Source organism: Ursus maritimus, unplaced genomic scaffold, assembly GCF_017311325.1.
Source record: "Ursus maritimus isolate PB19 unplaced genomic scaffold, ASM1731132v1 scaffold_21, whole genome shotgun sequence".
Taxonomy (NCBI): domain Eukaryota; kingdom Metazoa; phylum Chordata; class Mammalia; order Carnivora; family Ursidae; genus Ursus; species Ursus maritimus.
Window position 1 is genome coordinate 12,992,867 of NW_024424564.1, and position 22,798 is coordinate 13,015,664.

The window sequence follows — 22,798 nt, forward strand, 5'->3', positions numbered from 1 at the left end:
GAACCCCAAACGTGCTCTATGAGCAGAATGTTTGATGAGGTATAATTTCTGATCAGTTAAATTCCCTCAAGGCTACTCAGCAAGTGATTGTAGAATGCCTCTTACAAAAACTGCCCTGGGACAGGAATAGGCAAACTAGCAAGATGCCCAGTCAAGGCCCATGCCACATTCAACAAACTAAAATTTGTCCACGTATTCCTATTAAAGCACTCACTCCATGTGCTCCCTCCCCCAAATTTTTGAAAATAATGACTTGATATATTAATACAATTTCCTTGTATTTTTCTTTATTAAGTGGAGTAGATGTAAATATGAATGCTTCTTGGGTTAAAATGTAAGTACAGTGACTATTATAATAGTTCTCTATTCTGGAAGAAAAAAAAAAAAAAAGACAAGAATGACCACAAGGAAATAACTATCAAAACACAGAAGTGGAGGTCTATCATCAAAATCAACAATTAAACTACCTGTATTCCTAAATGCCTACCCTAATAGAAACTAGTCAAAATATGACATTTTCTGTTTTTCACGTTTTACCAAAGGTAATACTTTTTTTTTTAATAAAGATTTTATTTATTATTTCAGAGCGAGTGAGTGAGCACAACCCGGGGGAGGGGCAGAGGGAGAAGGAGAAGCAGACTCCCCACTGAGCAGGGAGCCCAACACAGGGCTTGATCCCAGGACCCTGGGATCATGACCTGAGCCGAAGGTAGAAGCTTAACTGACTGAGGCACCCAAGCACCTCAAAGGTGATGCTTTATAATAGAAATTTCAGCATTACCGTCTCCAGACTGGAATGCTTACTAAGAATTTTTATTATGAAGCACTATTTTTGTCATAGCCTTAAGCCTTTAAATTTTTTTCAATCTCTTACCATTTTCTCACATACATGCTAAGTGGACTGTAAATACTTTAAAACACAAGGAAATATTTGATAAATATTTTAGGTACCTTATGATCCACAAAACAAACTTAGAAACATACACAACTGATGCAGTGGGAGTGACTGCACAAGTAGAAGCCAAAGCATTACCACGGAGGGTACCATTTTGAATTAAGCACAATTCTTGAGGGTGAGAATAAGTTTACTCTGTCAGAGCAGAGAAACTACAAAGAAATGCTCAGAAATCTCCCTCTAATTCAAGGTATGAAATTCCTAGATAAGTGTTTTTCAAATGTATTGGAAGACTCAAGCTCATGAATCTGTATTTTATTTAATTAATTAATTGATTTTTAAAGCAGGCTCCAAGCCCAATGTAGGGCTTGAACTCTTAACCTGTGAGGATCTAGAGTCACATGCTCTACCAACTGAGCCAGCCAGGTGCGCCCAGGAATCTGTATTTTAAATGAGCATCCCAGGAGACTCTGATGCATAATACTTGACAGCGACTGACCTACATGAAAACAAGTCATAGTAACCAAACTATGTATAGTTGACTGCTATCTCCATTAACACTTTATAAACCTTTTTAAGCAATATTCCTTTTTATTGGAATGTAAAAAGCATGTAAAACATACTTACTGCTTATAATGTATGTGCTAAGGAGAGATGGTGTGTGCTTAGGGAAGGCAGATGAACTTTAATTGAATTATATGCCCCTTATTTATAATCTGTAGTTTTCTGAAGTAACCAGATTTTTATACTGACTTTTACATGAATAGCTGTGTATTGTTTAACAACTCTGAAATTAAAGTAGTATATATCAATGAGAAAATGCAAAAGAACAGACAACTCTTATCAAATTTTTTTAGAATAATTTTATATGAAGAGCTATATACTATTAGGCTGAGACCAAAAATATTTTTTTTTCTTACCTCAGTGCAAGTCCAGAATTAGTTGGCATAATTGAGCAAAACCGTTCCAAGGTTTTGGAATGCTGAGTCTTTGGAACACAGCTCAAATAAAAGAAAATAACCTGTAAAGGTTGAGGGGGGGAAAATGAATGCAACAAAATGTGAAATCCAATTACCTATGTATTTTAATGAGAAAACCAAAATGGTCTTTAAGACATGAATGTATAAATTATAACAACATATGATGCTGTGAGTTACAGTTCCTACCATTAATTATATTAGTGACTTTCCAAATATGAATTAGGAAATATGATCTAGTGATGACAGCCATGGACTGAGAAAACTGACAAGAAGCCAGGAGTCCGGGTTTACATTCCTGAGTCTACCTTTACTTGCTGTATAGCTGGGCAAGTCATAGGACTAATAATACCTGCCACATCTTGCTCATGGAATGCCCGTGTGTAAATGACTTAATGTCCATAAAGTGGTTTGAGATCCTGGGATAAAGAATGGCATAGAAGTACAAAGCATAATAATTGGTTATCCCGATTAGCAACAAAACCATCCCACCAAAAAATAAAATAAAATACATATATTTCTACATGGAGCTTTAAGCCTACATTGCACTGAATGAAAGGGGACTCTGAAAATAAACTAAACCAGACCCGTGCTTCCTTTCCTATGAGAAAATAACCTTATAAATATACCACTAGTCATATTCTACTATTAAAATTTTAAACAGCATGCAATTTCAGCTTTCTTATGCCCTATGTATAGCTAATATTCACTTGACAAAATATTAACCAAAAAAAGTAGCTACACTGTATATTATGGAATTTTCATTGAGTAAAATTTCCAAATAAGCAAAACATTACAGATATTATTATAATTACTTCTTTTGGTCTTTCATCTTTAATATGTCTTTAATATATCTTAACATTTCTTCAATTTTACTTCAATGTTAAATTTTCTTAAATATAACAATCAATATGCACTTTTAACTTAAAGGGCTCTGTTCCTAGATTTAAGTCATAAGTAGGAAACATAGTCAAGAATAACAGTAAATGCTACAAAAGTGGTCCTAAGAAAAAGCTCTCTTGATATAAAACAAGAGTTTTGCTGTCATTTTTTAAGTCCCCTTCTTTTGTATAACTACCTAAAGAAAAAAAAGTTTTAAGTTCTTACCCTATTATGAAATTCATAGTTGGACCAGTAATCAGCACTGCTAAAAGGAATGGGGTATCGGGCAGGGACTGTAACCAAACATCTATTCACTAAATCAGTAAAAAATTTGAATTCTTGGACTTTGTTTCTGGATCCAGCAGCTCTATTATTGGCAAAGACAAGATAACTGCCAAAAGAAAAATATTGTAATTTAGAATAATTAAGGTAAGACAGTGTTTCTCTCACTCAGAAAGATGATCACCCCTTTCCCCACCATATCCTTTTATTCCAAATCCCATTCTTATTAACGGGAACTAAACTTACTCCATCCAAATCTTCTGCACTATATCAGATCTCATGGCCACCCCTAATGCTGCCTCATATGCCTCCACTGTCTCTTTAATACTTGATTGAAGAGGATGACAAAGGCTGTTTAAAAAATGAAGGAAAACATTGTATGTCTACAGCTCAATTCAATTAGGTAAAGGAATGACAAAGTATTATTTTAAACATTACAGATATTATTACAATGGAATCCTTCTTTTGAGGTTTCTTCTTTAATAATGTATAAAGCTTAGCATCCCTTTAATTTTGCTTCAATGATTAGAACATCAAATTCGTTTTAATACAGTGTAATTCAGTAGTAAGTAACAAATGCAAGTCTAATATGCAGTATATCTCTCCACAGTAGATAATGTCTCACCAGTATATCAGCCACAAATAAGGAACTTGGTAGTTAAACATCTCATCATCAAAATTCCCTTTACATAAACGGGCTGGAATGTCAAGTGGTCCTGGTATATTTAAAAGATACCTGAAAAAAAACCACAAAAATACAAAACCTCTGTTTGAAATTACGCCTATGCACACATGGATTACTAATACTTAAGAAAAACAAAAACAAACCAGAACAAAACAAAAACACTCTGCTTCAACTTAAATGTCTTTGAAATATTTTAAGTCTTGAGACTTTGGTCTCATCCTTGCATCACACAATTTACTCTTTTATACCCTACATGAGTAACCCCTCTTCAAAAATGAATTTATTTTACCCTCCAAATTAAACAAAACCCATAATCATCTAATTAAATCTAATTAAAAACAGAGAACAAATGGGATTATCATGTCTCTAAAATTTACCCACAAAATCTATACTTTCTTGTAAAAAAAAAAAAGTTCTTTAAAAGTTACAAAACTAGACTTCTGAAAACAATCTTTCTCATATACACACATACACATATATACCATTATAGGTTTCATTTTATTAATGATATCAAAGCATATTCTACAACATACTGGTCCATAAGGCACTTGTCAAAAGAGGTCCATGATCAAATAAGACTGGGAAATACTGAAAATTACAGCCCTCTTAAAAAGCCACAGTAGGATATTTAATAGGATATTAAACGGCTGTATGAAGTCAATCAGTAAAGAAATCTATTTGACTCTCACTAATTTAGGTTTCTCCCCAATATATCTGAATTTGTGTGTACGTTTACCAATATCCGCAAGAACAATGTTTTTAAAGGAAATTCACTGATCTCTTGGATTTAAAAATTATTTCAAGGAACTAGGTTTTAATGGATTAGAGAAGTTGTATGGTGGCAGAGGGCAGGACGAACCATAAGCAAAGGAAGAAGCGAGACATCTAGAAGTCAGGTTATTACCATCCTGCGAACTTGGCCATAACTAACTATATTACCCTTAGTTAATCACTTAACTTCTAAAGATACTAGATTTGTCAACTGAAAACTGACTTAAGAGATGACTTCAAATCTAATCTATGTAAGACTCCATTCCTAGGCTAACTTCGGTAAAATGAATAAAATTCCCAAGTTAATTTTTGTGGCTACCTACAAATCTTCAAATGGACTTAAAATGCATGAAAATTACCTTATCTAGTTTTTTTTTTTAAGATTTATTTATTTGAGAGAGAGAGAGAATGCAAGGGGGGGGGAAGGAAGAGCAACAGAGGAAGAGGGAGAGAAGCAGACTCTACGCTGGGCACGGAGCCTGATGCAGGACTTGATCTCACGACCCTGAGATTTTGACCTAAGCCAAAATCAAGAGCTGGACGCTCTACCGACTGAGCCACCCACATGCCCCCCTGTCTTTATAATAAATGTTACATAAAAAGGGAAAAGATAGAATCCAACTCTAGGTAAATATTACAATACATACAATATTCTAAGCATTTTGCTTTACAGTTTCTACTCATGAAGTAAAAAAAAATTTTTTTTTGAACCTAGTAAGAGCACTGACTTACCCTATTAATAAACTTTGGCTATATTTATAAATTTAAAAAATTTATATCAATATCAATAAGTATGAAAATGTTAAAAACTCTCCCACCTACTGCCATTCTTCTAATAACTGACTCAAAATGTATTTCCTAAATTAACTGAAAATGCACACTCTGTGGAAATAAGGTCTTCAGTGTTACTTAAATAAACTAAGCACAAGGTACTCTTTTCTTTTAACTCTTAGTGTACTGTGAATTATGGCTATTCCCATGAAAAATTTAATAAAGCAAGGTGACTTAGTAAACAATGAGAAAATTATCTGGAGGCAGCCCATTTCCAAATTTTTATTGACAGTTATTTAGTCTGCTTCATTAAGCTGACATCAAGAAGATCTGAAGATCTTTGATTAGTTACCACAGTAGAAACTGGCAGCATCTTCTTTCAAGCTAAACCAATTACCTCCATGCCCAAGGGAAGATCAGACCCAGCAAGTCTGTAAAAAGGTCAGCTTTGGATCTGTCCTGTGCCCAAGTTTGAGACATTAAAGCACTCTAATTTAAACAGGGACAAAGTCAGCATGAGGAAGCTGAATAATCTCTAAGTTCCTTAGAGAATGGTTTAATTCTTCTCCATTAATTTGTATTTTAAATTATTCTTTTGTAATTAACTATAAGGTATTAATCTAGTTGTAACAGAGCAGAAAGAATTTCAGAAACAGTACTAAAATCACTATGTCAATAAACTGGTTATCGTAAAGGACAGACATAAAGACTCAAGTCTAGGAAAGAATAGGGACCCCCACTTTTGTCAAATCTCAACTAAAACTGGAATGTTCACAAAAATTCTAGGGTAGATGAAGCACCAAATTAACAAAATGTGAGTTACTTTTTAAAAATGTGTTTTTATGTAACACTGCTACACTGTGCGGTCGGCATAGGGAGCACCTAAATAAAGAAAAATATTTCTAAGCATTAGACTTGCATGTATAAAACCAAAATGTTATCTGTACTGTTTTCTACAATAAAAATTTTTAGGAGATATTCAGCTTAGGCCTTCATTTTTTTTTTTTTTAAGATTTTATTTACTTATTTATTTGAGGGAGAGAATGAGCAAGAGAGCAAGCACAAGTCGGGGGAGGAGCAGACAGAGTGAGAGGCAGACTCCCCACTGAGCAGGAAACCCCATGCGATGTGGGCTCAATCCTGAGACTCCAGATCATGACCTGAGCCAAAGGCAGACGCTTAACTGACTGAGCCACCCAGCTGCCCCAGGGCCTTCCTTCTCTCAGTTCTTCCGAACATAGAGTATGTGATGATAAAGTATTTTCCTTTTGATGCAGTTTTACTTGGAAACAGCAGACTACACCTATTTTTGTAAATAAGGTTTTATTAGAATACAGCCATGCTCATTCATTTATATGTTGTCTCTGGCTACTTTTCTTCCTGAAACAGCATAGGTGACACGCAGTGATAGACCATATGGTTTGCAAGCCTGAAAGATTTGCTATCCGGTCCTTAAGTGAAAAAGTTTGCTGATGCCTACAGAGAGATGGGGAGAAAGAAGGGAAAAGAAGCCTCCCCCCCAAATAATTCTTTACGATTTCCTGTGGCCTTTTATTGTTGTTCTCTTGTTAGAGTAAGAACTCACAACCAAGCAAGCAAAGGCAGTAAATACAGAGCTTTACATAAGTTACTGAGAAGATGCCTGAGAAAAGTCTGCTTGAAAACTTCTCACTCTGTATTTCAGAGGCTAGAGCGGTTCTCTTTAGACTTAAAAAAAAGTAAAAGGTATATTATGTACATCCATTTGAGATCACCAATCAAATAAATTAAAATTCCTTTTTTCAAAACTCACTTAAGATTGTCTCAGATAACTCACTGCTATAGTATTAAGTGCTAAAATTAATAACAATGAATTAAAGCAGAATGAGTCACCATGATGTTAATATAAGCCTGCCTTTGTTAGTGTCTTTAACCCAAAGAATGCAAAGCATATTACATCTTTTCTCTGTTTTTATTCAGTTCTATTGCCCTCTTAACAGTTCTGAACAGTGTTCCAGTATTTTTTTTTACATCAGTCTAAAATGTAATCAACCCACAAAAAATCTGTAATCTTTCCAATAAACTATACTGTCCCTTTCTTCTATAAAATCAGGAGTTCAAAACTTACCGAAACAGATCCAAGTTACTGAACTTCTCAAACCCAGGTTTAAAGAAGGATGCAATAAACTTCCGCAAAAATGGAAGAAGATTATCTCCTTGATTCTATTTCAAAAAAAGAGAGGAAGGATACATATTAGACTTACAATGTTTAATTAAATCTTTCAAGGGAGGAAAAAGCCCTTAACCACCCCCCCGATTAGATTAAGTTTCTTGAATAGATGGGGGTAGAGATAACTTCTACATTCTGATCTCCAATTAAATCCAACCAACCATTAAATAGCTTAACACCCAATATACAACATCCATTAAATGTCTAATAAGCTTCTATTACATGTTTAGCCCTGGTGCTAAGTGTGTGGGGGGGCTCTAAATCTGATTAAGACATGGTCCTGGCCCTCACAAAGTTCTTATAGTATATAAAGCAGCTAGAAACAAAACTACGAAGCAATATAATAAGTGCAACGCTAGAACTATGCAGAGTATTTCTAGCAAAGAGAGAAGGAATACCTAACACATTCTCCAAAGGGAAAAAGACTAGGAAAAGCTTCCTGGAGAGGCTGATGCCTGAGACATCGTAAAGAATAAATAAGAAACTGTTAAACACAAAAAAATATTTAAGAATTATGAGGTTTTTTTTTTTTTTTTTACCTGCAAGATGAAGAATTTGCACGTATGATAGAAAACCTCTGCATTCTGAGGATTTTTTTCAAATGCGCTGAGCCACACTGCCCCGGCTTTGTCGTGCTGATTTGTTTGCAAATATAAAGCAACAAGGGCTTCCAACAACTGGCAGTTCATGGGACATGTTTCCAATAAACATTTACAAAGCTCCACTGCAGCCTCATACCTTAATATGAAAAAAACATGTCTAAACACATGGAAAAAAAATCAATGTTTAATGCAAGGTTAACTGCTTGTCAATTACATTTTACCTCTCTAGAAGCTGGTGCAGAGCAATCATGTTTGCGTAAAGTGGAACACAGACCTCTACTCTTTCCTCAACAGCAAGGCTCTCATCTGTGCAAGCTTTCACCGCATCTATCCAAAAACATCACAGCAACAGAAAGCAAACATAAAATGATTTGACTATGTTTTTTAAACTCTGAGAGACCAATGAAACATGGTGGCCTACCCTTTTGCTTGACCATCATCTTACTGTCTTTACTGAACTCCTGGCTTATTACCCAAAGGAGGTATTTTCAGGTATCTCCAAACTCCCTAAAACTCAATTTCTTACCTTCACATTCCTGGTAATAAAACCATTCAATATGAGCTCTCACATATATCAACACTTTCACTTAAAAAGCGTCTCTGCATTTACCTAAGTACCTTAAAACTGATCTCGAAAAAAAAAAATAATGAATTCTCTTTTCATTTTCCTTTGACCCAACTCAAGAGGCCCTGCTCTCTGTTCTATAGCCACTTAAATGTCTCCCTCTAAACTAGATCTTTACTCCTTCTAAACACCCTTTCCCCCTTGCAGAGCCCCCACTCTACATCTCAGAGAGTGGGTCACTGCTTCACTTTGCACAGCTGTCACCATTTCCTCCTTGCTCAGTGGTAGCAAGATTTCCCAGACTTAGAGTTTAAAAGTGAATGTCATTCTGAAACTGCACTTCTGAAGTTCACTTATAAAAATCATCTAAATAAACCTAAAAGCCGATCTCTCCATTTGTTTTATTTGATTAGCATTTGATAATGTTCTTCTTCTTCATTTATGTGTCCTCTTGGTCTCATTCATTGACTCTCTTCTCTTTAACTCCTTACTGCTATACTCTTAAATATCCACTTCCTCAGAGAAAATATCTCACTGCTTCAACTATGGAATAATTTATTGCAAAAACACACTAAAAACTGTAAAGCACTTTATAATACAATAACTCCTATGTTAATAACTTTCAAAGCATTTCTCTATCCATAATCATCCACTTTAGGACCAATGCCTTATTTCCTTCTGCCAACAAGCATTTTCACTTGAATGACCAATTACCTACCATTCACAAATACTACTCCTACTACCAAAATCAGTCCTCTCAAATTTACCTGTTTCCTATCCATACACTTTCTTTTCCCCAGTCTCAAAACCCCGAAATCATCTTTGACTATTTCTTCTCTTCCTCCCTGATATTTAATCAGTCCCCCACATCTCTATGTGATAACTTCAAATGTCTCCAATAAATAGTCCCTCTTTCCCAGGTTACTTTTTTTGTGCTTCACTTCTGGCCATCAGTTTCTGGTTGTTTTCATACCTCTGGGATCATTCCTCTTCAGCACACTCTTCCTTTCTTCAAGAATCACTGTCATCAAGTCTACCACACTCACAAAATTCTTGAAAATCTGGTATTATTCTACTTACCAAGCTTAATTTTTACTATTCTACAGCATAAACTCTCGCTTTGATAAGGACTCTCCCTTCTCCTAATCTCCCTTCAAATCCATTGCACCAATTTCTTTTTTTTTTTTTTTAAAGATTTTATTTATTTATTTAACAGAGAGACAGCCAGCGAGAGAGGGAACACAGCAGGGGGAGTGGGAGAGGAAGAAGCAGGCTCATAGCGGAGGAGCCCGATGTGGGACTCGATCCCGGTACGCCGGGATCACGCCCTGAGCCGAAGGCAGACGCTTTAACGACTGCGCTACCCAGGCGCCCCCATTGCAGCAATTTCTATGTTGCTTTTTATTTAGCTCCCCTAATGGGAATATCCTTCTTTTCCTTCCTTTCTTCGCTGGTTTATTCAATAAATATTTATTAAGCACTCAGTATCCTGCCAGACAATATAGGTCCTTGGCAAATACAGAGATAAGTAAGACAAGTGTCCATCTTTGAGCAAGCCAACTATGTCACATCACAGTCAAGCTTCAAAGTCCAGCTCTGAGTCCTGATTCTTCTACGAAGAATTCCTTCATCATGTCAACCTACAATAATCTCATTCCTTTGGGTTTATGACCTATACAATATAATTCTATAAATCACAGATCTTTGTCTCTTCTGTAAGCACAGAATTTAGACTATATACCAATATAGTTACATGGCCTCATACATTTAATAATTATATCAAATGTATAGATTTTATCTTCTGACTAGGCTATATGCTTCCTACTAAAAGGAAATAGGCTTTATACCTTACTGTTTTCCAGTTGCTTGAAAAGATAAGATATAATCTTTTAACTTCCACCTTGATGGACTACTTTAAAAAAACTACCTGGTTCTCTAATTCGATCAACTCATTAAACCTATATAATCTCTATTATCTACATATTTAGCTGGTATTTTTTGCCATAAACAGAAAAATTATGTAATATAGCACAGTTCCTGGCTTTCATATATGCCAAATGTCTATCTTACGTGATTCAATCCCTAATCGTCTTTTCTTTTCAATCTCTAATCTTCTAAGCATTTATATAACAAAGTGTGAAACTACAATTTGCAATATATACATACAAATTTGTTCCAATTAATTATGAAGACTCATAATAAAGGGTAAGTTGATGTTTTTTTTTCTCTTAGATTTTATTTATTCATTTGACAGAGAGACAGTCAGCGAGAGAGGGAACACAAGCAGGGGGAGTGGGAAAGGAAGAAGCAGGCTCCCAGCGAAGGAGCCCGATGTGGGGCTGGATCCCAGGACTCTGGGATCATGCCCTGAGCCGAAGGCAGATGCTTAACAACTGAGCCACCTAAGGCGCCCCGTAAGTTGATATTCTAAATAACTTATAAACATTTATACTTACCTTCAAAAACTGCTAACAACATGTCAGGATTAGTCTTTACATCTTGAACTGCTTGCCATGGCATTACAAATGGTTCTGTGTTAACAATTCTTGAAGGATTGGCATTAGATGGATCATAAAATTTTGAAGGGAGAACGTTGAATTCAATAAGATGTATGTAGGCCAGCCATGCCAAACATCGATCACTTGTTTTAAGGTATTCAGCTACTATTCCACTATTAGCTGATTTCAAAGCATTCTAGGTAAAAATGAAAAAATAATCTCTGTTTTTAAAAATAATGACTCCTATTTCTCGTAAGATTCAAATATAAAGGCAAAGAAGAATACGAATGTCATGCTTCTCTGGAATGGTTCTTAAACACCGAAGTCAAAATACTGATAATCAACCATTTTTTAAATGAAAAAAACTTAAGATGTCAGCGTCAGACTAATTTTTACTATGCTAAGGTTTATGATACAATTTATGAAAAAAGATTCAACTTATTTGTACATTTTAAGTGTCTTGACATTCAAAATCTAGTAAGATAAAAAGAAAATAGTAAAACAAAAAAATCCCCACCATACCCATAGAGGAGATTTTCAGTATGGACTATTTTTTTTCCCCTTATTGTGTGAATATTGAAGTTTATTCTGGTGGGTACTTAACACACATTATTTTCATTTAAACCTCATAAACACTCTTAAAAACCCATTATTCCCACTAAGCAAATGAAGAAACAGTCATAAACTGATCCAACTTACTAGTAAGTGGCAAAACAAGGATTCAAATGTAAAGTCTGTGTTCTTATTAAACAATGCTAACCTATAATGTTTCAGACCTTTAAAAATTCTCTATAAAGTGTAATTAAATGCTATAATAAATGTATACCTGTAAAACTGCAAGTGCACTCTGGCATCTTCCAGTAAATATGTGGAGCTGAACTCTAAACAAGAGAGCCTCTAAGAGCTGAAAGGACAGAATATCTGATGCTTCCCGCTTGGCTGCTCCCATCAGAAACTCCACCATTCTTTCGCATACATAATCCTTTTCTTCAAAGGTGCTTTCTAGGTGCAGAAACTGCCCAAAGAGGTTTCATATAATTATATTTCACAAAAATAAACTGTAAAGCTACAGATTTTCTACATTTCATTAAATGTTTTATTAAATCTTCAATTCCTACAAAAAGGATGATTATAAATATGTATAAACCCATTTTCCTGGGGCAACTGTCTGGCTCAGTCAGTAGAGCATACAACTCTTGATCTTGGGGTCATGAGTTCAAACCCCAGTTGGGTGCTCACTTAAAACAACAATAAACCCCATCTTCCAGTACTATAACCTACATTTCCCTTTCTACAAGTTGGAAAGTGGACTCAAATGAAAACTAATGTAATATAGATGTACTCTTAGGATAACCCTGAAGCAATTTCATCTCTCCTTTTCTTGAATCAACAAAGAAATGGCAGTAGACCACGAAAGATTTTCGGAAGTTTAGGTTTAGGGTCACATACAATCTGCACTGCTTAGGCATATGCCCGTATACAAGTTTTGAGAATAGCATTCATATTAGATATATGTGGCAAAACAAAAGAGCCTAAGGAATTAAGAGGTCCTTTAAAGACCAAACAACTTTAAGGAAAAATATTATACCCTATAAAATCTTACAATGATCAGTAACAGTAACTTTGGCATAAGGCTCCAGGTCAAAAATCAAGCATCTTTCACTTCAGTATCTGAGTTAGGAGAGTTAGAGAGCGGCGAGGTCATTCAATAAGGGTTACCATGTTATCCATATCCAGCTGTTCTGAATTTCAGTTAACAAGTAAATGACAGATCTGACAGTAAAAGATTAGCTAAACCTTATGATTGTTAAGCTGGCAAAAATTCAAATATTAATGAATATTTATTTTACAAGGGGATTAATTGTAATTTTAAGTTTAAGCATGGGTAGGAAACATCCCATTGTCTCAGAAAATAAAGAAGAAACCATTTTTTCACCAAATCTTTGTATCTTGGCAAAGTTCAATTATTAGTATGAATTATAGATTAATATTATTTTCATAAGTAACGAGAACAGATAATAAAAATAATAAAATGTTTCTTGACATTCATGAAAATGTTACATAAACATAAATTTTTTAAAAACCTTTTTTTTCAGGGGCTTTGCAAAAAATAAATTCACTTAACTTTTGTCCAAACTAAAACTGCCTATGAGTAGGTAAGTGTAAAAAGTTTTAAAATGTTTATATTTTTTTCCTTACTTAACAACAAGAAAATTTACTTCTTCACTAAATATTTTCTTCTTGTTTATTCTAAATTTAACCTGACCCAGGAGTGGTTTTGAGGTTATGGGACAATGAAAAGTTATTTTATCTACATGCAGATAGAGTATATGACTTAAGCTACATATCAATATTTAAGATGATCCAAAGAATTATAAACATACACATACACAGAACTATGTTATCTTTTCTACTCACAGTCCAAAAACTTTGATAATCGGGAGCATATTCAACAGCTGTTTCACACATTTCCTGCACTTCTTCCTTGGTTCCTCTTTTTGAGAACAATCTGAGGTAATGGCACCAAATTTCTGGATTGTCTTTGTTGTTTTCCAAAGCTCGAGCCAGAACATTTAAAGCAGAATCCAAGGACTCTGAACATAGCCTACACGTTTAAAGAAAACACAAGAACATTTTTTTTTATGCTTCAAAATACTCTTAAATCAGGATGATCTAATGAGTCCATTTTCTACTAGAACCTACTGAGAAGGCAGAATCGCCTACGACGAAGAGAAGTAGATTAGGATTTTAAATCACATCAGTCCAAAAAAGGTCCTGATTTCCCACAGACCTAACAATTCCTTTTTAAATTGATATTCAGTGAGCATTTACCAGATAAAAACACAATGTTGTAAAACCCCTAGATTATCAACTTCAAATGTACTTTATGTCCATATTCAGCAATAGCTTTATGAGTTACACTCGTCTGGGAATGGGAAAAGTTAAACAATTCCCCCTCAAGGCCAGCTAGTGCCAGCACAAAATATCAAAGCTTTCAATATAACAGTTCTTTACAACGGTCAAAAGCTTGCTATATCTTGAAGAAGATAATTGTCTCTCATGATCCTATTCATAAAATAATGTACAGTTCTTTTGGCCTTCACTCAGTATATGAGTCAGAAAAGAAAACACTGTAACTTACCCCATTAACATGGAAATGACACACAAGGCAAGTTAAATAAACACCATATTTAGGTATGTGTGATAGCATTCCGTAATGCTGCCTTACTAAAGCTTTTATACAAGTTTTAAGACAGATATTCAGATTACAGTAATAAAAGGCTATTCCTAGTAATAAAAGATTATTCCTGCTAATACTATCAAAGAGTAGGAGTTAGAAAATGCAACAGGTTAGTGAAAAAATTACTATTTACCTTATTTGAAGACACATAATATAACACCAGCCACAGAGAAAAAAGTCAATTCATCAGAATTTAGATGTTCCTATATAAGCTTTAAATCTCTAAATAACAATTAACATAATATTTAAGTTGTTCTATTGTGATTTTATAATTTTAAGAGACTATCACTACTGGGGGTGCCTGGGTGGCACAGTTGGTTGAGTGGGTGACTCTTGGTTTCAGTTCAGGTCATGATCTTGGGGTCGTGAGATCAAGGCCTGTGCAGGGCTCTGTGCTCAGCTCGGAGTCTGCCTGGGACTCTCTCTCCCTCTCCCTCTGCCACTCTCCCAGGTGCGCTCGCACATGCGTGCGCTCTTTCTCTTTCTCCCTCTAAGAATAAATAAATATTAAAAAAAAAAAAAAAGATACTATCACTACCTGCCTTTTAAAAAGAAAAATCAATAATTAATCTTTATTTTATGCCACTCAGAATTTACTGTTTTAACTAATCTTACTTTGAAATAAGAGCCTACTAGAGTTAAAAACTGGGGCTAATTTATTACCCAAACCACTGAGCCATGCACACAAGTCAAGATCTAATCTTAAACTTTTTCTAATAGCTTTTAAACAATAAAGTGCTTTTGGCTTTGTTAAAAACAAAGACTTCATTGATACCATGATGGGAACATGACTACCACAGGTGAAACAAACTTCAAACATAAAAATATAAATGTGTAACAGATGACACAAAGATCAGAAGTAGACTTACCCCTCATTTTGATTCAAGTACTTGTACGCAAGCTTGAGCCAAAGTTGTACATGAGACGGATTTTCAAGCACACTTGCTTCTAAATTAGCAATGTCATCAGTCTCATTTGTGAAGTATCTGACATCATCTGGAGTGACAACTGTATCTAAAGCTGGAACATTTATTCGGTTCTCTGGCTGGAAGGCTGGAAGGCAAAGTATCATTAGCTTTATACTGTCTCTTATCCACTGACCAAGAAAAAAACAATTGGCCTCATCTTTAAAATAATCTAAAAATCTAAAGATTCAAAATATACGCAGTAGCTCACAGCTTTAAGGTCGAATGTCATATAATTTACAAACCAGGACACTTCTAAAAGTGAAAGGGGTGTTATTAAAAAGTACACCAAGTAACAGGTATAAACTAGGATTCTGCTGGGCAAACCAGAAGTATGGTCAACCTACTTTAAAGGTAAGATCACCTAATAATTCACATTCACTAAATATTAAAAAAGTTGTAATTTATTCTACCACATTTAGAGAAAAACTACTACGTTAATTTAAATAAGCACATGGGAACATGGATCTATTAGATATCTAATCCACAAATAGTAAACAAATTATGCAAACTTAAATAAATAATGCAAACTTACAAAAATATAAGATGTGCTCGACAATACAGCACTCATTCATATTTACTTTGTTTATTCATTTATTTATTCATTCTGTAAGCCTACTGCATGTCAGAAAGCAGACTCAAAAACAAAATAAAATACTACACCTGCCCTCATGGACACAGGCCAGGCAATGGGCAATCCAGCACAATGAGGAATTGCACTAAATGCCAAAAGGCATCACTGTTCCAAAAAAAATAGAAAAACAAAAAACAAACAAAACTCCAAAAAGCCCAAGCTAGCAGATACACCAAAAAATTAGTATAAAGTGTCAGACATCTTAGATAGAACACCATAATTTAATGATTCAGGGCCTTAAATTACTTCTTACCATACTTAATTGGTCCTGTAGACTGTTCTTCATCACTACTGAAGCTATTCTCAGAAACAGGTTTCCTCCAAAATTTTGGCTTCCACTTTCTTTTATCTTTGTAGGTTGTAAATGGAGGTGCTAAAGTAGACAGGAGAAGATTATTACCTGATATAACTCGTTTTTTATAGTTTTAAAGGCTACCCAAACAATACTCAAAAAGAGCTAAAATTATTGTTAGTCAGAAATAACATATATTTTCTGCCCTAGAGGAAGAGATGTTTATTTATCCTGTAAGCATGTTACATACATATATACACATACATATATATTTTGGAGAATATAACCTCAGAAAATTTGCTATCATAAAGAAACTACAAGGTCCGTGTGCGCGCGCGCGTGTGTGCGCGTGAGAAAGAGAGAGAGAGACAGAGACAGAGATACTCACTATGGCCTTTACTTTCATTGATATTGCTAACAAGGAGAACAGCCATCTGGTCCATTGACATTCGATCTTTATTTACTCCAAAAAGTTTCTCAACATATTTTTCTGAAATTAGAAGAATGTTATCTTCATTTATAAAAAGCATGAAAAACACGGATTACAGAGACAAGGCTAATTAAAGAGTATAAAGTGAAGAGTAATTTAAAAATTAAAAGGAAGTATATGTTACTAGTCAAAAACACATATGCCTCCTAGAAGGCAAGGCCTCCATTACCTTAACTACTATGGCACATCTTACCACATCATGCACCCAAATTGGGCTCAAAAAAAAAAAGTATTTCCTGAAACAAACTAAACAAGCAAGTGAAAATTAAAGTCCCAAATTGAGAATGATTACATAGATTCAATGACTTTACAATCACTCTGGGTTGTGGTTAACACTCAATTTTAATAAACACCAATTTCTTTACTTCCAAAATACTTACAGTTCAAGGCTTAATATTTGGCAATAAATCTAGAGAAAACCTTAACAGTATTTATTCACAATGTCACAGAAATCTATGCTTTCTATAATATCAAAGTGTATAAAGTCCTTTTTTATTTCTTTATAGAATTTGAAACCACAATCATCTTAATTTCCAAATCCTTCTCTATTTTTTAAAACAGTAAAATAAATAGGGATCTGTTTAAAAATCATTAATAAAATTGCTATACAAATATGTTAATACATTCTTCTAAATAAACTTAACTATTTAGATGAGCTCTGTCCAAAGAACTACCCACAATGATGAAATGTCTTATATCTGCACTATCCTATTGGTAATTACTTACCACTAATGAGCTATTGAGCTCAAAAGCAGCTATCAAGCACCTGAAATGTGGCTGCTGCAACTAAGGAAGAAATTTTAATTAATTTATATTTGAATAGCGAGATATGGCTAGTGACTACTATATCAGAGCAAATCTGGATAAAATGTCATAGGTGAATGTACTGATTACAACTACTTAATGATGTCACAACTGAACATAATAATTTTTAATTGCCTACATTCAAATTTTCACTTGGGGAACAATAAGAGGTCTTTAAATACCTGCTGCAGCAGCAATTTCTTCATCAGTGCTCGTCTCTGAACAACCAATCAGAGACAGATTATACGACAGAATGTCCTGGAATAGCTGTTTTCGGCTAAGTGTATAGTCTTGTGTATGCTGCCTAAAATAAAATGACAACACAGAAAAGATAATCATGTACATATCAAAGCTAAACAACCAAAACTGCCTTTTAGATTATAAAATATTCACAAATAAAAACTACTCACCACTGACAATCATCATCATTACACGTCCCCGTTAAATCAAAACGGCAGAAACACTGATCTGGTTCAATCATATTACTATATGATACTGAGCTTAAGGGAAGTTTTTCCTTGGTTCGATAGTATGGACTAAATCTAAGGAGAAGAAAGGTGGACAGGCACATTATGCTCCATAAATATTCCCCAGAAAATTAAGAAATTTTTCATTTTTCTTAATTAAAATTTCTATGCTTTGAGCTTACTATTTATCTAAAACTTAATATCAAAGTGAACTCTAAAAAACCAGAATATCAATGATAGGGACAACTATTTTTATACCTAGAACACAGATGATCTAAAACAGAAAACAACAACAAAAAACCCTGTATTTTAAAAGTAGTGTTTTCTGGGTGCCTGGGTGGCTCAGTTGGTTAAGGGTTTGACTCCTGATTTCAGCTCAGGTCATGATCTCAGGGTTATGGGATGGAGCCCTGCAGCAGGCTCCCTGCTCTCGTTCTCTCTCTAATAAAATCCTTAAAAGTAATGTTTTATCACAAAATAAAAGGGTATATAACACTAGTATTTCTTTTTTTTAAGATTTTATATATTTATTTGGCCGAGAGAGAGAGAGCACAAGCAGGGGGAGCAGCAGCAGGCAGAGGGAGAGGGAGAAGCTGCGGGGCTGGATCCCAGGACCCTGGAATCATGACCTGAGCTGAAGGCAGATGCTCAAACCAACTGAGCCACCCAGTGCCCCAACACTGGTATTTCTTGCACATGTTACCAGCCCAAAAAAAAAATCTAGGGGAAAAGCCTATACTACCTGATAGGTGCTTCATGATTCTATTATTAAATCCTACCCACTTAACAGTCTCACAACTTCCAGAAGTCTTTTTAAAAAAGACAACCTCCACAAAGTTAATCATCTGAGAATGTCTAATCAATTTTATGAAAGCTGGCCAATGAATTACTTAGAATAATGGTAAAATTCTTTTTAAAACTTAAATTCTCATCTGACTCTATAGTTATTTTTCCTAAAATCCCTAATAGACAGTAATCCAGAATTCTCCACAATTCCCTCAGTAGCCAGAAATTAGAATTTGGTAAGAATGAACCCAGTATGAGCTAAACCTCACTTCCTGATTTGGTTCAAATCTGACAACAAGACAATTTTATTTTCCCTAAAAGGACAAGTTCATTTTTTAGTCACTATGACATAATTATTTTTTTCATTATCATGATATCCAAGTTATACTGTCATTAACAGCAAGGAGGAGTCCTGAAATTCAAGCTTATTGAATGTTTCTTTTATACCTGTAGGACTTAAAAACTAGAAGAGGACTATGGTAGGGTCTAAAAGGACATGGCTTCACTTCTGTTGTTTTACTCTGTGCTGTCACAAAATCCACATCTACAGAAATCTCCTGCAAAAGAAAACAATAATTACATAAAGCAAATAAGGCTAGGGTGAATCCTAGATTTTATAAAGCATATGAAATGTTCAGTTACCTGACCATGCAAAGCCTTTTCCGTAATGCCTGTGGTGGTTTTTAAAATCAACTGTTTTAAGCTGTCAGCTTTTGAATATAATTTTTGTAATTCACCAATTTTTAACCCTAGAAAAAGTTCTGGTTTTTCCACCGTATTCTTAGTAGGTTTGTTGATGCATTCTTTGTTGGGTGTATCAGTGTGCTTAAGGTTAGGTTTAGTAAAAGAATTAGACTCTAAAAATGATCTTCTTCGTTCTCTGTTTGAACCAGACAAAATCTCATCATCAACATCATTTTCCTCAGTGTCCAGACTTAATTTATCTTGGGTCAGATCGTGAAGTGATGGCTGAGGTAAAGAAAATTCAGGTTCCTCTTCCACAACTGGAGCAATATTTAGTTGCTCCTTAGCTTTAAGGGCCCGGGCTTCTTTTAGTTTCTGAATTTTCAGGGCATATTCATATTCTAGCTTTTGTAATCGTCTTTTTTCCATAGCAATCAGCTCTGCTGAATGCTTTCTGGGACTTGATATTGGAGAATTGTCCAGTCTCATCATTTTGTTTGGCTGGAGGGAAAAAATGACATACATATTTTACATCACTGTGATTTCATAAACAATTTTTGGGAAGATAAATGTGTTATCCCTACGATACGATGCCAATATTATAAAACTAAATCACTGATGAGAACAGTTTTGCAAAAGTCCCCAACAGTTATACCAGTTAATCTATAATCTATGAAAAACAAAAGACAAAATCAAAACAATAACTATAAAATAAAGCTTCCAAGAATGTGGATGTCATTTAAAAACAAAGCTTTAATCTTTCTGAACAGGCAAGAAAAAAAAAAACAAAAAACAAACGAGTTATTTTATACATCTCTTAACCCTTAAAATTACCATGATAACTTTCTCCTTTCCAAAAATAAAATATTCCTACAAACAACTTACTCCGAGGCGATCCTGTTCCAGTTTACGTTTTCCTATTTCTTTACTAGCCACTGCCTTTGCCCGAGCAAGCTCTTCCCCATACTTTAGAGTCAAAGCTTTCTTAATGGTAACACGTTGTTGAACTTTGTGAATCTGAAAATATAGGATAATTCTGGAAATGTAAATGTAAACCTTAGGAGAGGAAATACCTTCTTAAACACAGCAGCTTTAGGGTATTCACCTGAAAGTAAAAATATTCCAATAGTATGTCACAATGGAAAACAGTACAAAGGTTATACATTTTGATGGCTTTGGTTTATGGTTTGGTTTTACAAAAAATCTGGACCATAAAAATGTGCAGTAAACATGAGACTACAATATCTTAATTTTAAAAAAAGAACATTACTTGTTCCTGAAGCTTCTTTAAAAACATTCTGTTGACACTGAGAATCTTCTCTGTTGCCTGAAGCTGTTCTGTAAGTTTTGTAATCTTTGTTTCAGCATTTCGAACAGATTCTTTCTTCTTAGCTTCTTGCTGTACAAGATTCTTTAAAATAGATTCATCTTTCATCAAGAGAATCCTAATTGAGAAGTAACAAAATTCTTATTAATGTTTTTCTAAACTAGTAGACTAACATCAACAGAATAAAAAATTTATAAAGCAGTAGCTTGTTCTACAAAATCTACTGATGGGGTGCCTGGGTAGCTCAGTAGGTTAAGCATCCAACTCTTGGTTTCACGTCAGGTCCTGATCTCTGAGTGGTGAGATGGAGCCCCATGAGGAAGTCTGCTTAAGACTCTCTCGTCCTCTCCCTCTGCTCCTACCCACTGCATGCGTGTGCTTTCTCTTTCAAGTAAATAATCTTCAAAATATATATATGTATACTGATAACACACAGATAAGGATTTAAAAGGATGACTATTTTCATATTCACTAATCACAAAGGTATTCAAATAGACATTATTACATTTTACGAAAGCAACAATGGGCCTGATCTTTTTCTTAAAAAATCAGTAATGTGAATTACAGTTGAAAAACCACTACTAGATGTGACTGAATCTGACCACAGAGTACTCCTGAAAGATGAGGACTTAGGACAGAAAACTGCTGTTTAACATCATTTATAATGTTCTTACTATCCATACAAATAAACATTTGATAAACATTATCAAGCACTTACAAATCTCTAACCCATTTTATCTAAAGCAAGGCAAGCAAGGGGAAAAGGAAGCCTAAATTTTTAAACAATATGCAGATGTAAAGTTTGGAAATGACAATAAGGACAAAAAAATAAATTTATGGATACAGAGTTTCATTCTCTCAACTACTGAGTATTATTGGTTAAAAAATGAAGGATCTTTCCCAGAAGATATCATATGTCAACAGTCACAACAACTGACATCTAGAAGGAATCATAAAGCCAGAAAATATGTGACAGAATGGGGAACAGAAAGACAAATTTTTAAAACCTTTTCACACTTTTTACTGAAGCTACTAAATAAATGAAACCTAAATGAATTTATTTTAATCTCTTTTAAAACGCACACAATACCACTTCTTATTGGTAATTCTGGAGATTTATGGCCGCCACACCATTTCACTTATGAAGCACATTTTTCAGATCTTTAGTATCAGTAATGTCTTAACATTACTGTGTATCATTGTTTGGCTAGCAGCAGGTTTTCTTTCTTAGTGCATAAAATAATGGCATACTTTAGATGTAATAAAATGCTGAAGACATTTATAAAAACTATTTTTAAATGTATTTTATTTTGTTCAGAATACTTAATCTCCAATGTCTTGTTCAGAAATGAGAACAGAACATACTTCTGTTTACTTATAAAATACATCGTCACTAAGTCCTTGAGCTATTCATCGTGCCTTACGAAAACACTCCAAATTACACTGTTTTTCATGATTTAAAAAAATAAAGAGTACCAAGGTGGCTGTAAATTTCTACCTTTTCCCCTTCATTAATTAACTAAAGGTGGATGAACTTTTGAAGCTTGTTTTAAAAACCATTAAATTATTTATCCATTGCTAAAGATTTTTAACATTGAGTTAATTCATCACTGCAATTAATTTTTACAATCAAGCTTTGAAGTTTAAGAATTAGTCAGTTAGTTATTAAAAACACAATAAGGGAAGTCTTACCATCCTTGAACAGAAACTCCCCCTTACATGTGTAAACCTACAGGAGGACTAGCAGAACAAAACTCACAAGTGTTGATGTCAACTAAAGCCATTTTGTTTTTCATCAACTAATGATTTCAAGGTATGTGGAGTGAAAAAGATGTATAGCCATAATCGAATATAATCATTTCTATCAAATATATGCTAATGGTAATCATCACAAGAAAAAAATCTGTAACTATACATGGGGACAGATGTTACTAAACTTACTGTGGTGATCATTTCATAACACACACAAAT

At 34.4% G+C, this 22,798-nt stretch overlaps 1 protein-coding gene across 1 annotated transcript in view; it reads right to left on the minus strand.

Moving 5' to 3' along the window:
• The window catches only part of ZFC3H1 (zinc finger C3H1-type containing), a 50,498-nt gene that overhangs the window by 2,145 nt on the left and 25,555 nt on the right, over positions 1–22,798 (minus strand). Inside the window, exons 13-31 of the mRNA XM_008684302.2 lie at positions 20,771–20,945; positions 20,386–20,517; positions 19,459–20,001; positions 19,264–19,373; positions 17,974–18,105; positions 17,746–17,867; positions 16,658–16,759; positions 16,231–16,350; positions 15,248–15,431; positions 13,556–13,742; positions 11,964–12,152; positions 11,096–11,333; positions 8,296–8,401; positions 8,012–8,210; positions 7,371–7,465; positions 3,662–3,772; positions 3,283–3,387; positions 2,980–3,145; positions 1,816–1,916 (exon numbers count right to left, since the gene is read on the minus strand). Of these exons, the coding sequence (XP_008682524.2) occupies positions 1,816–1,916; positions 2,980–3,145; positions 3,283–3,387; positions 3,662–3,772; positions 7,371–7,465; positions 8,012–8,210; positions 8,296–8,401; positions 11,096–11,333; positions 11,964–12,152; positions 13,556–13,742; positions 15,248–15,431; positions 16,231–16,350; positions 16,658–16,759; positions 17,746–17,867; positions 17,974–18,105; positions 19,264–19,373; positions 19,459–20,001; positions 20,386–20,517; positions 20,771–20,945 (3,117 nt within the window). The remainder of the gene's footprint in view (positions 1–1,815; positions 1,917–2,979; positions 3,146–3,282; positions 3,388–3,661; positions 3,773–7,370; positions 7,466–8,011; positions 8,211–8,295; positions 8,402–11,095; positions 11,334–11,963; positions 12,153–13,555; positions 13,743–15,247; positions 15,432–16,230; positions 16,351–16,657; positions 16,760–17,745; positions 17,868–17,973; positions 18,106–19,263; positions 19,374–19,458; positions 20,002–20,385; positions 20,518–20,770; positions 20,946–22,798) is intronic.